Source organism: Schistocerca nitens, chromosome 2 (assembly GCF_023898315.1).
Source record: "Schistocerca nitens isolate TAMUIC-IGC-003100 chromosome 2, iqSchNite1.1, whole genome shotgun sequence".
In the NCBI taxonomy this organism is placed as follows: domain Eukaryota; kingdom Metazoa; phylum Arthropoda; class Insecta; order Orthoptera; family Acrididae; genus Schistocerca; species Schistocerca nitens.
This window is the reverse complement of record NC_064615.1, coordinates 1186728968-1186742959: the sequence shown is the minus strand read 5'-3', so window position 1 is coordinate 1186742959 and position 13992 is coordinate 1186728968. Positions and strand designations below refer to the sequence as shown.

At 39.1% G+C, this 13992-nt stretch overlaps 1 protein-coding gene across 1 annotated transcript in view; it reads left to right on the top strand.

The window, feature by feature from the left end:
- Positions 1 to 13992, top strand: part of LOC126237522 (uncharacterized) — a 797357-nt gene that overhangs the window by 688254 nt on the left and 95111 nt on the right. The window contains exon 19 of the mRNA XM_049947691.1: positions 4555 to 4703. Within this exon, the coding sequence (XP_049803648.1) occupies positions 4555 to 4703 (149 nt within the window). The remainder of the gene's footprint in view (positions 1 to 4554; positions 4704 to 13992) is intronic.

The following is a 13992-nucleotide window of genomic DNA, read 5'->3' as shown; positions in this document are numbered from 1 at the left end:
TTTTGAAGCATACTCTCTGGCAGGGAGCTCCTTCTCACTACCTCCATTCCTTCTCAAGAAGCTTCTTAGTGCGTGTCAGTTGCTGCATTCGGCACAGAATGCAGGGGTTCTGTTACACTACATTGAACTATTCAGGGTACATACAAGCAACTGGCATCACTGTGTTCTGGAAGAGTTGCACTATGTTTCAATTTTACTTTTATGTGCCGCAATGAATTGTTAAGACGTTTACTGACAGTTTACGAAAATGCGTTTTCTTGCACTATAACTGAATTTTCGACATGCAGGAAACTTGTTTGCTATTCCAATTAGGTGAACACATTATGGGAACAAAATCTTAAGAGTACATGGCATTTTCATCTACTCCAAACCGGAATTCTGTCAGAGCATTCTAACACAGAATAATTCTGGTTAAATATGATGCATAATGGTCTGCTCGCCAGTCAGGTATGTACACAAACTTCTGACATGCTGGAATAACTGTGGGTCAGCAACTTCTGTTAATCAGTAACATGAATCCCAATCTAAAGTTGCAAATTTCACTTTTTTTATTCACATTTTTGACATGATTTTCGGAAATACCATTTCTGACTGTGTTAGATTGATTTGAAATGGCTCTTGGTGTGAAATTAGTTATCAGGTGAATAAAAAAAGTGAAATTTGCAACTTTGGTCTGAGTTTTCATTGTACTGAAATATTTAAGCAGTCACCCATTATGAGAAACAGATCGTTACATTTGTAATAAACTAATTATTAATTTTTCTGATCCGCCTATATATTTCTAACATAACAAAATAGAAGATTTATGCTGTGGGAAGACATGATGGTGAACATCTGGAAATGTCAGTGACTTGTTTGGTGTAGACTTAAGTCTTCTTGTATGTCAGTGTGAAAACTTGGGTCTGCTAAATAGCAACAAAAATGTGTTAATTTTTACTTCTTTTGAAAAGTCGCACTCTCTTCTTTCATGATTTTGTAGAAGGAAACTTGCCAGGAAAATAATGTTTTATTGTTAAACCCCCATAAACTTCTACAGTTTCTCTCTTCGGTATTTCTTTGGGCTAAGTATATTCTTGTTCTTTCTTTTGCCTACCAAGCAACATGAATTTTGCCATTGCTACCAAAAGGTCAGTGAAACTTAACCTCAACAGAACTTCCTCAGGTCAGAGTATGCTGTAGAGCTTAGTTCAAAAAACATAGAATGTTCTCCACTTGTGAGAACCCCCTCTAGTTTTATTCATACAAAATCAGAAAACATTCTTTGTTATGAGCAACTTCCTCCACCCATTTACTCACACTGTGAATGTTCTCTGAAATTTTGAGTATAAAGTGTATTCTCTGCTTTATTTGTACACCATATATCATTATGCAAGTATATATATCCTATTTTGTTTCATTATTGTTAAAATAACATTTAAAACAGTGGTGGGTGATAGCTGTTACCCACAGGTCCAATAGCGTAACAAAAATTCATGTGACTACCGCAGCGTTAAGTGTTCTGTAATAAAAAGTTTATTTATTGTACCAATCCATGGATTGCCTCTCCCGCCTTTATCCTGCACTCCACTATTGGTTCCTACCCCACCTCCCCTCCCACCTACAACATGAGATTTGATTTTGTATTTAATACAGTTGTTATTTTGTAGTTTTTGATTTGATGTACATTTGCTTTGTAATTATACATGGTTTCAGGTCATATCTTCATCATTTTGATGGGATTATAGTAACTAAGTCTTATATTAATTATAATAATTAGGTCTTAAGTCTTAATGCTCACCAGTGGTGCTGCCAGGTGGCCTGTTTGTCTTCTTGAAAGTTACAACTGTTGTAATGATTCACTTTTGCATTATCATACAGATAAGATACGTGGCTCCATACCTATGTATGACATGTTCACGTTAACCTTGGCATGTTTTCACATTGTACTTTGATTTATTTCCTGTGTAATCTTAGTGATCTGTTAACTAATACTATGCATTATGTTTTATTCATGGCTCTTTACTGATTTTTTTCTGAATAATCTGATGATGTATAAATTGAAACACGTCATTAAGGGGAAGTTTACTATCTTTGACCCAAAAAAAGAATGTTCTTTGAGAATTTTTTCCTCGGGATCTGTTATAGATATCATTGTCAAATTTGGTAAAAATGTTTATTGATATTTACTGTACAAACTGGAATTTCTTCGACCAGAAATGTCAAAGAGCACAGGCGCAAGTGCTGTCGGAATGAAACAAAATTTCGATGTACACCTCCACGCACAGTATGTCACAGGTCAGCTGGCTTCTCTGAAATCAAAATTGAGTTGATGTTAGGGAAGTATGTAAGATTCTTTAGGAGTTGTAACTCACTTAACTTATTTGGACCATAGGAAACAAAATGGTGGCCATTTGAAAAAAAAAAAAAAAAATAAGAAAATAGGGTTTTTTCCATCGATTTTTCGACTTTGTTGGCCAAGTAAAAATATTTATAGTTGATGTATTGGAATAAAAGTGCTACAACTCCTAGACAACATAGATAGCTTCTTCGGAAACAAAGAATCGTGCCAATCGGTTCAGTAGATTCGAAGTTACCGTACCGTGCGATAAAAAAAGTGTCATTTCGAGAAAAACGCATTTGAAGGTTTGACTACACATAAATGCAATTTTATGCAACTCACGTTCAATCTGCTATTCTGGGTCCATAAACTAGTCCTTCCTCTTCCTCATAGAGGGCATTCTACAATCTGGACCATCCTGCACTGCTCCAGAGCCACTTGTACGGCCGGTGACAAGCAGTTTTCGGCTGCTCGAATCCGGTGGTCATCCAAACTCTTGGTGAACTGCATCGAATAGAGTCCCAGGGTGACATCCACCATTGGCACGGTCTTCAGAATTGCTGAAAACCCTTCGTTGAAGCTGCTCACTGCCAGGAAAGTCACAGTCTCCACAGTCTTTGCACCAGAATGCAAATTCTTGTGGGCTAGCTTCCAAACACACACGTTGAAACTTTCATTTGAATTTTGTGTGTTTTCTCCCAAGCACCAGTACAATAACTCATCCTCTGAAAGAGAAAGACTGGTGCGTGAAAAAGGCCAATTTCAGGCAGGTGCAGTTTTTTGTTCAACCGTGAATAACAAACATTTCCATTCCGTATTCAGAAAAACCATTTCGGGGGTGGATTCTAAACACTTTTATGGATCCAAAAATGCAATTTAAAAAAAAATATCGATTTTTTGAACCTAAAGATAGTAAACCTCCCCTTAAAGGAATCAGTCACCACCCAATCTGTGACTTCCATGTATTCTTTATAGCATCCATTATAGCATTGATATAACCTTCACAATATGGATATTACATTTCTTAAGATAAACTGAAAGAGTTTTAACATCTACTGCTACCATGGCTGCGGCTGTGTTAAAATGGGCATAGTTGTGCAATGAGCACACTCCTCTCGTCAACATTCTCCTTATTTTTTTTTTTTAATACTCCTTTTGCAAATTTTATGGGTCTCATCATATCACTGTGCATTGATGGTCTGCCCCTAAGGCAGAGACTCGACCAAAATGATTCCTATTTGGTCTCAAAACTCTGAGGCCATGATTATTTTTGTCCAAAATTGTGGTTTTGAATATTTTGGCATATGGGACTCAGGCATGTAATGAGTCGACCACATTTCATCTCCACTCGTAGTAGAGCTCAGAAAATCTTCACCTTTCGGTTCAAATCTCTCAAGAAACTTGCAGACACTACTGATCCAATTTTTTCTTGTGCTTTTCACCTGTTTTGGGACCCATCTTGCATACAGTTTCTGGTATTCCAGTGTTTCTGAGTGTGTCTCATATAAGACAGTTCTATGTACATTTATTGGTTTATTACTATTATTATTATGTGCAGCTGGACCATATTGGATCATGCAAAGCAACTGTCTTTCAATTTTCATAGTTTCCAAGGAGCTCTCATTTTTTTTCTCCAAGGTTTCTTTTTCTTTCTTCAATCCACTTTGTACGTGATCTTGCAATAGTCACATATAGCTGCTTGTGTAATATTCTTTTCTCCATTTGCATTAATTATGCCCTTTTCCCCCTAGAAACACTCTTTTACAAACAGAGATCATCAGTGAAAAACAGTAACCTATAAAGGGGCAGATTTTAATATTTATTCTAAGATGATCCTTGTATTCGGAAGGAGTGAAATCTGGACTGTCATCTGGCAATCCTTTTTTGTATCTTTTACAGTTTTTTATGTTTTAACAGTTTTCCTGAATAACTTCAGGCATTGTCCAAATGGTTCTTTTAGACATTCTGCAGCCTGTTAACTTTCTTATTCATGTTTTACTGAGCATGTGTTCCATCTCTAATGACCACATTATTTGCAAGACATTAAACCCTTCCTGTCAGTTCTTTTACTTGAGAAGTATCACATAGGACTAAATTGCAAAAACAAACATTTTCTAATGTGTCCAAACCAAACAATGCTTTTTTTAATTAACTGAATGCACGAGGTGCTGTCTTCCTTTACGTGTCCGTCGAATGTAAGAGAGTATATTTATGTTGTGTCACAATTTATGTTTCAGTGGGCATTTTGCGATATTGGTTACGTCTGGTCTGGGACTCCGCTGTCTTCCATTTACTAATCAAGAAACGTGGTAGAATTCCTGCCAGCAACAGCTTTGTTGTAAAGAGAGTTGCTGGTCCTGGTTTGAATTCCAATTATTTTTATCAGGTAACGTTTCAGGACATAAATCTACTATTAATACATACTGCAAATCACGAAATTTCTTGAGGATGTTTTTATGTATTTTTGTAATGATCATTACTGATGTTATAGAAATCATTCTCAGATGAAACATCAGATATTCTTGTGAAATGCAGACAGCATTTCACAAGCGCAACTGACTGATATCTTTAGCTGTGATGGACACACTGCTGGGCTCTTACTGAAGCATTAACATCGCGTAAATCACACCCAAAGATATCGATCATTTGCGCCAGTAAAACATTCACAACAATATCCGATATTTCATTCTAGAACCACTTCTACAACTACAGTCCGATTCGTGAACACTGGCAGTTCGTGCAGGTCGAGGCACAGGTGGGGACTGTACTGTTACCGGTTCTGAGCAACAGTTGTGGTAGCGCAGATGTGTGCTTTGCACTTGAATATAGTGTTAACCTGCAAATTATGTCTGCTGCTCGACTGTGTAGAATTTTTGTTCACCACTACTGTCAGCGATGACAGCCTGCAATATATTCACTGAATAACTGCTTGCCATCACGTTTAATGCCCACATTGGATACAACATTCATAGCAAAGTGCTCAGAACATCACTGAACGCTCATCGGCTGTCGGAGGATAACTGGCAGAGGTGCACAGAACGAGGCTACACTCGACTGCCATCATTTGTAACTCCAACTGTATCAGGAGAGACTTAAGAAATAAATTACGGATGTTTCCTCTAGCATCTGCTGAATTTATCTGTCACATGACTAGTGAATTATTTACATGTTTCTTCCTTAAAAAATAAATAAGTAAATAAAATTCTGTATAAAACAGGAAATTGGGGAAGTTAATGAATATTTTTCATACATATCTCTGTGGTTCATCATCAAATATGAAAATAATTTTAATTTTTAATAATTGGCCAGTGTTACGTTTATCTTTCCCGATCTGAGCAGCAGCAGCTGGTCGAGACAGATGCAGCGACAAAGAAGGAACTGATTTTATGACTTTTACGACTAACCGGGAGTGAATTTTATAATGTCATCTGTGTGCTTTAATAGTTTAGTTTCTTGAGATACTGTGTGTTAATTTAATATCTAATAGCCACAGTTCTCGCATTTTCGTTTGCATTGGAAAGTAAACCGATTTTGTGACATATTACAAGTTCCTAATCAGGGGCAAAATATTTAGTTTCACCTAAGTGCTTTGGAAGTTGGGATTTTGAATCTCTGCTTACGAATCTAATTTATTAGACACAGTTTCTGTGTTTTCGTCAATGTCTACAGTAGAGTTTTGGAGCACATGCCAATAGTCTATTTATCTGGGTAGTTTAGTTTTCCACGCTGTTTACTATGGATAGGGACTGTGGCTGTTGTGTGTGGATGCGAGTCGAGTTGGTAACACTTTACTCTCAGCTCCAAGCTGTGATGGGTTCAGTTACACAGCTTGAGGCTGCAGTGGACGGGCACCACTGCTGTGGGTCAGCAGTGGGGATCCAACGGAATGTCCTGCATGTCCAGGTCCTCCAATCGGGCCTCACAAGTGGCCAGTCCAGTTACTGCTCCACTGAGGTTGACCCCTCACCTGTGGTTGAGTGGGAGGTCATCCCGGGGCATTGTTGTGTTGTGGTCTTCAGTCCTGAGACTGGTTTGATGCAGCTCTCCATGCTACTCTATCCTGTGCAAGCTTCTTCATCTCCCAGTACCTACTGCAACCTACATCCTTCTGAATCTGCTTAGTGTATGCATCTCTTGGTCTCCCCCTACGATTTTTACCCTCCAGGCTGCCCTCCAATACTAAATTGGTGATCCCTTGATGCCTCAGAACATGTCCTACCAACCAATCCCTTCTTCTGGTCAAGTTGTGCCACAAACTCCTCTTCTCCCCAATCCTATTCAGTACCTCCTCATTAGTTATGTGATCTACCCATCTAATGTTCAGCATTCTTCTGTAGCACCACATTTCGAAAGCTTCCATTCTCTTCTTGTCCAAAGTATTTATCGTCCATGTTTCACTTCCATACATGGTTACACTCCATACAAATACTTTCAGAAATGACTTCCTGACACTTAAATCTATACTCGATGTTAACAAATTTCTCTTCTTCAGAAACGCTTTCCTTGCCATTGCCAGTCTACATTTTATATCCTCCCTACTTCGACCATCATCAGTTATTTTGCTCCCCAAATAGCAAAACTCCTTTACTACTTTAAGTGTCTCATTTCCTAATCTAATACCCTCAACATCACCCGACTTAATTCGACTACATTCCATTATCCTCGTTTTGCTTTTGTTGATGTTCATCTTATATCCTCCCTTCAAGACACCATCCATTCCGTTCAACTGCTCTTCCAAGTCTTTTGCTGTCTCTGACAGAATTACAATGTCATCGGCGAACCTCAAAGTTTTTATTTCTTCTCCATGGATTTTAATACCTACTCCGAATTTTTCTTTTGTTTCCTTTACTGCTTGCTCAATATACAGATTGAATAACATTGGGGAGAGGCTACATCCCTGTCTTACTCCCTTCCCAACCACTGCTTCCCTTTCATGTCCCTCGACTCTTATAACTGCCATCTGGTTTCTGTACAAATTGTAAATAGCCTTTACCTCCCTGTATTTTACCCCTGCCACCTTCAGAATTTGAAAGAGAGTATTCCAGTTAACGTTGTCAAAAGCTTTCTCTAAGTCTACAAATGCTAGAAACGTAGGTTTGCCTTTCCTTAATCTTTCTTCTAAGATAAGTCTTAAGGTCAGTATTGGCTCACGTGTTCCAGTATTTCTACGGAATCCAAACTGATCTTCCCCGAGGTCGGCTTCTACTAGTTTTTCCATTAGTCTGTAAAGAATTCGTGTTGGTATTTTGCAGCTGTGGCTTATTAAACTGATTGTTCGGTAATTCTCACATCTGTCAACACCTGCTTTCTTTGGGATTGGAAATATTATATTCTTCTTGAAGTCTGAGGGTATTTCGCCTGTTTCATACATCTTGCTCACCAGATGGTAGAGTTTTGTCAGGACTGGCTCTCCCAAGGCCGTCAGTAGTTCCAATGGAATGTTGTCTACTCCGGGGGCCTTGTTTCGACTCACGTCTTTCAGTGCTCTGTCAAACTCTTCACGCAGTATCGTATCTCCCATTTCATCTTCATCTACATCCTCTTCCATTTCCATAATATTGGTTGGTTGGTTTTGGGGAAGGAGACCAGACAGCGTGGTCATCAGTCTCATCGGATTAGGGAAGGATGGGGAAGGAAGTCGGCCGTGCCCTTTCGGAGGAACCATCCCGGCATTTGCCTGGAGTGATTTAGGGAAATCACGGAAAACCTAAATCAGGATGGCCGGACGCGGGATTGAACCGTCGTCCTCCCGAATGCGAGTCCAGTGTTTCCATAATATTGTCCTCAAGTACATCGCCCTTGTATAGACCCTCTATATACTCCTTCCACCTTTCTGCTTTCCCTTCTTTGCTTAGAACTGGGTTTCCATCTGAGCTCTTGATGTTCATACAAGTGGTTCTCTTATCTCCAAAGGTCTCTTTAATTTCCTGTAGGCAGTATCTATCTTACCCCTAGTGAGATAAGCCTCTACATCCTTACATTTGTCCTCTAGCCATCCCTGCTTAGCCATTTTGCACTTCCTGTTGATCTCATTTTTGAGACGTTTGTATTCCTTTTTGCCTGCTTCATTTACTGAATTTTTATATTTTCTCCTTTCATCAATTAAATTCAATATTTCTTCTGTTACCCAAGGATTTCTACTAGCCCTCGTCTTTTTACCTACTTGATCCTCTGCTGCCTTCACTACTTCATCCCTCAAAGCTACCCATTCTTCTTCTACTGTATTTCTTTCCCCCATTCCTGTCAATTGTTCCCTTATGCTCTCCCTGAAACTCTGTACAACCTCTGGTTCTTTCAGTTTATCCAGGTCCCATCTCCTTAAATTCCCACCTTTTTGCAGTTTCTTCAGTTTTAATCTACAGGTCATAACCAATAGATTGTGGTCAGAGTCCACATCTGCCCCTGGAAATGTCTTACAATTTAAAACCTGGTTCCTAAATCTCTGTCTTACCATTATATAATCTATCTGATACCTTTTAGTATCTCCAGGGTTCTTCCATGTATACAACCTTTTATCATGATTCTTAAACCAAGTGTTAGCTATGATTAAGTTGTGCTCTGTGCAAAATTCTACCAGGCGGCTTCCTCTTTCATTTCTTAGCCCCAATCCATATTCACCTACTAAGTTTCCTTCTCTCCCTTTTCCTACACTCGAATTCCGGTCACCCATGACTATTAAAATTTCGTCTCGCTTCAGTATCTGAATAATTTCTTTTATTTCATCATACATTTCTTCAATTTCTTCGTCATCTGCAGAGCTAGTTGGCATATAAAGTTGTACTACTGTAGTAGGTGTGGGCTTCGTATCTATCTTGGCCACAATAATGCGTTCACTATGCTGTTTGTAGTAGCTTACCCGCATTCCTATTTTCGTATTCATTATTAAACCTACTCCTGCATTACCCCTATTTGACTTTGTGTTGATAACCCTGTAGTCACCTGACCAGAAGTCTTGTTCCTCCTGCCACCGAACTTCACTAATTCCCACTATATCTAACTTATCCATTTCCATTTTTAAATTTTCTAACCTACCTGCCCGATTAAGGGATCTGACATTCCACGCTCCGATCCGTAGAACGCCAGTTTTCTTTCTCTTGATAACAACATCCTCTTGAGTAGTCCCCGCCCGGAGATCCGAATGGGGGACTATTTTACCTCCGGAATATTTTACCCAAGAGGACGCCATCATAATTTAATCATACAGTAAAGCTGCATGCCCTCGGGAAAAATTACGGCCGTAGTTTCCCCTTGCTTTCAGCCGTTCACAGTACCAGCACAGCAAGGCCATTACATGATAAATCACTCAAATCTAAAGGTGGCAAATTCAATTAAATACCTATGAACTACAATTACGAACAACTGAAATTGGAAGGAACACATAGAAAATGTTGTGGTGAAGGTTAACCAAAGACCTTTTTATTGGCAGGACACTTAGGAAATGTAACAGACCTACTAAGGAGACTTCCTATGCTACTCTTGTCCATCCTCTTTTAGAATACTGCTGTGTGGTGTGGGATCCTTACCAGATAGGATTGACAGAGTACCCCAAAAAAGTTCAAAAATGACAGCATGTTTTCTATTATTGCAAAATAGGGGAGAGAGTGTCACTGAAATTATACAGGATTTGGGGTGGACTTCATTAAAGTAAAGGCATTTTTTGATGCGGCAGAATTTTCTCATGAAATTCCAATCACTAACTTTCTTCACTGAATGTGAAAATATTTTGTTGACACCGACCTACATAGGGATAAATTATCTGTATTATAAAATAAGGGAAATCAGAGCTCGTACAGAAAAATATAGGTGTTCGTTCTTTCTGCACACTATATGAGATTGGAATAACAAAGAATTGTGAAGTTGGTTTGATGAACCCTCTGCCAGGCACTTAAATGTGAAATGTAGAGTATCCATGTAGATGTAGAAATCCCTGCATTTCATAATTGTTCCTTACAATCGTCACCTCGCTACACATAACTGTTATCTGTGAACACCCTTAGAGAGCTACTGGCATTATTAAAGAGATATATTTTTAAAAACTGTATTTTTGTATCTTGATGCTGTATTTGTAAAGATGTATTTTCAAGATGTATTTTGAAAGATATTGCAGGCAATGAAATTTTGTCCATTGCAGAAGTGACATGTCTCTATACAAGTCCATGAAAGTGGCAACTGAAATGTAAATTTCTATTTCTGGTAGCAATATGAATTTTGGAACAAATTGCACTAATTTACCATGATTCAATGTTAGTGTAGTGGTTGAAATGCATTGGTTTTTCATGAAGTAGATGTTAAACAATGAGTCTGTCAAAATGTGTGTGTGTATGTGTGTGTGTGTGTGTGTGTGTGTGTGTGTGTGTGAGTGTGTGTGTGTCTATATATACATGGGTCCTTATCTTGCTCAGTAAAAATACTGCATTATCTCTGAATACACCCTACCTTGCCATAGACGTTGCTACCATGCCAACGTAATCTCTGGAACTGGCAATATAATCAGCCAACAACTGTATTTGAAATGTAGGTTACCATGTTGTAAATAAAATATTTTTTAATGTCAATGTAAGATTCCATATTGTCAGATCTTGTTGTACTAAATTACAGTTTTTCTGATTATGCTGTTGTAAAATTATAGAGCAAAACCGGTAAAAATAAAACATACTGATTGTGAATTGTGGATGTCCTGGTAAACTTGTTAAATGAAATGTATGTTTGCTAGAGCCTCCCATCAGATAGACCAATCGCCTGCTGCATATCTCTTTAATCGATGCCACATTGATGATGTGCATGTCGATGAGGATGAAATGGTGATGAAGATGACACAACACCTAGTCCCCAAATGGAGAAAATCTCCGACCTACCCAGGAATCGAACCCAGTTCCCCGGTGTGATGTTCTGCCGCTCTGATCACTTAGATTGATAAAGTTAATTTCAACAGTTACTGATTCCACTGCAAGCAATGCCTGCTCTTGTGAAATAAGTCAATGTTTGTATGCTGGAATGGCAGGAAGACTATAGTTGAAACTAAAAGAAGAATAAAGGTTATGAAAGTGTGAAAAAGTAAACTCTAAAACTTGGATTTTTGGTAACTTCCCCTCCAACCACTGTTTCTTTAGCAGAAAGCCTGTTATAAACTGACATAGTGTTTTGTAAACAGATTTTTAGTAATACGTGACTGATCGTATCAAATGCATGTGGTGTGCTATTGAAAATAAAGTTACTGGAATTTTCTCCACATCCACAAATAAATGTTACAAAAATGTATTCAGAACTGTCAAATGTGCTGTAATAAAAAGTAATTTCGAGAAATTACTTTTGGTATTTGCTTAGTGAATTGTACCCGAGTATGATGGTGTTTGCTTCATATTCTGATTATAAACTGTTTTGACTTATAACTGACTGAAGAGCTATGACTATATTTAGAATGAGGTCATGGAATTTTAGAATTCACACCAGTTGCCTTGCAAACAGTGAGGTACACATCCTCATACTGGCTTCAGAAATTTCGGTAACACAATTTTATTCATCATCGGGATGTTTCGTGTAGGTCAATTTAGTGTAAAGAAGTTTAAGTCCAGTTACTGCTTTGACAATGTACAGAAAAGTGTCACTGTGTTGTAGAGTATCCCTACTGGTCACAGAAAAACTTTTCAACCTGGGTATTCATTATTCATTTCACTGTTCATACATAAAGAAGAACTGATCTGCCATGTGCTTTCATGGCACCAATTAAAACACTAGTCATCCCCTTTCCTGCTGTGCGAGCCTCACTAAGAGAGCCTGGAGTGAGAGACGCTCAGTATGCACTGTTGTTCTGTCTTCGACCTGCTCTCTCTGATGTCTTCACTTGCATTTATACCTCTCCTTGTTCTCACAACAGATGGGTCCCTCACAGTGTAGGGTCTGTGTGATGCATTTATTTGAGCAAGCTTTGGCTGCATTTTCTCCCCCAAAATGGAACAATAGAAGCTAAGACTGGTATTTTCTGCGTACATGTTCCTGCGAGGGTTAGTAGAATTTCCACTTCCTGAAAGTAGGTAACTAGTCATCCACCCCACTTCCTTGTAATTTCTTCTTATCACTTACAGGAATATTCAGTCTTTGAATGTAGAGTGACAGGTCCGTGTTGCTCTCGGTGCCCTGACTTCTGTAACAGAGCCTGTCATAGTCGCAATCTGCTGTGTCGTCTGCCCACTCTTCTATTGCCTTGTTTACAATTTTTGGCTTTTAGAGGTAGTCTTTTATGCCCCATTCATTCCAGATACTCGTTCTTCATCAAGAGATTACAATCTGTTCTTTCTTTGTGGTTATTATTAATAGTTGCTTTCTTATTGTTAAATTTATAATCACATCGTTCTCGTGAAAGGCAGGAACTGACACCACGAGAGAACGAGATTGGAGACAGTGTGCAGCTGCACGTTTAGTAAGATAAAGGAAATGAGAAATCTGTACCAAAGAAGGAAGCCAGATCTGTGGGAATGGTAGAATCGGGGGAAAAGAATGTTCTGAAAGTGCGGTAGCATATTTGGAGCCTTCTGCGCGTGCTGCTGCCGAATGTTGCTGTGGGCGGGATCTGAGTTGAATTGTTTTTAGATGGAAGCTCCGCACTGTGTTGTGGTGTAACTGTCATTGGAAGTTCTTGTTTCTCTTTGTATCTGATGGTGCAAAATACTGGGTTCCAGGCTGTACTAAATTGGAATCCTTAGTTCCTGTTTATTAGGTTATCTGCTGGGAGGATGTGTGTTGTCTCTTTTACCTTACAGTCCCAGAAATATTAAAGTTAGCGAATAATCTGTGTCTTTTCGTGCATCACAAGGTGTTCTGTACTAGGGCAATTCTCCGCTATCAGAGATTTATACTGTTGACATAGACGTATATGGCAAAGGTATTTGTCACATCAGTCTCACACTATGCAACAAGTCTGGCCAATAAATGTCATTGGACACTCATGAGGAATCTTGTGCTTATCTCGTTTCCAGAGTCCGAGATCATCTTCAACAGAACATAACACATTCCTCAGTTTTACGGGAGGTCGGAGAAGGTGTCTAATGTCGTGTCTGTCGAGGAAATACTGCCGGAGTACGGCAAGAGGTCTGTGAAAGTGGCCGATTCTGTTACTTCATTTTGTTCCCTCAACTGGACTTTTTTTGATTGGTATGCCAGATAGATTTTACTCCAATATAGAGGAGGTTTTATCTAGCAACAATTTCGGTTTGGCTCCTGGCCACAGTGACATTTGGCAGCAGCACCCATCACCTGGTGCACACGTAAATGTCTCCGAACGTGCTACGGTCATCCGTCAGCGAGTAACTCGATTGCACACGTGTGACGAGGAGCCCGCACACACTGTTGCAGTGGGGACACGACTATTGCTACCTGCTGGCAGTATCGAACAGCCACCACCTGATGACATCTAGCAGTTTCTTCAAGGAAATATTATGGTGTACACAAAAAAGTGATACTGTGCAAACCTGAGAGCCATATATAGAACACCACTGCCGGCAATGTCTGAAGAGCGACAAGGCAGTAGCTGCTTGTAAAGTTGCAGAGTAACACACCGTGATGAAACTGGCATTAAAAATGTTTGAAAACCGTGTTTTAAAATGTATTATTCTAGTACCTCTCCACGACTTCATGTAGGTAGCACTTAGAAACTACAGTCAGATGCCTCGTCTGGCTTA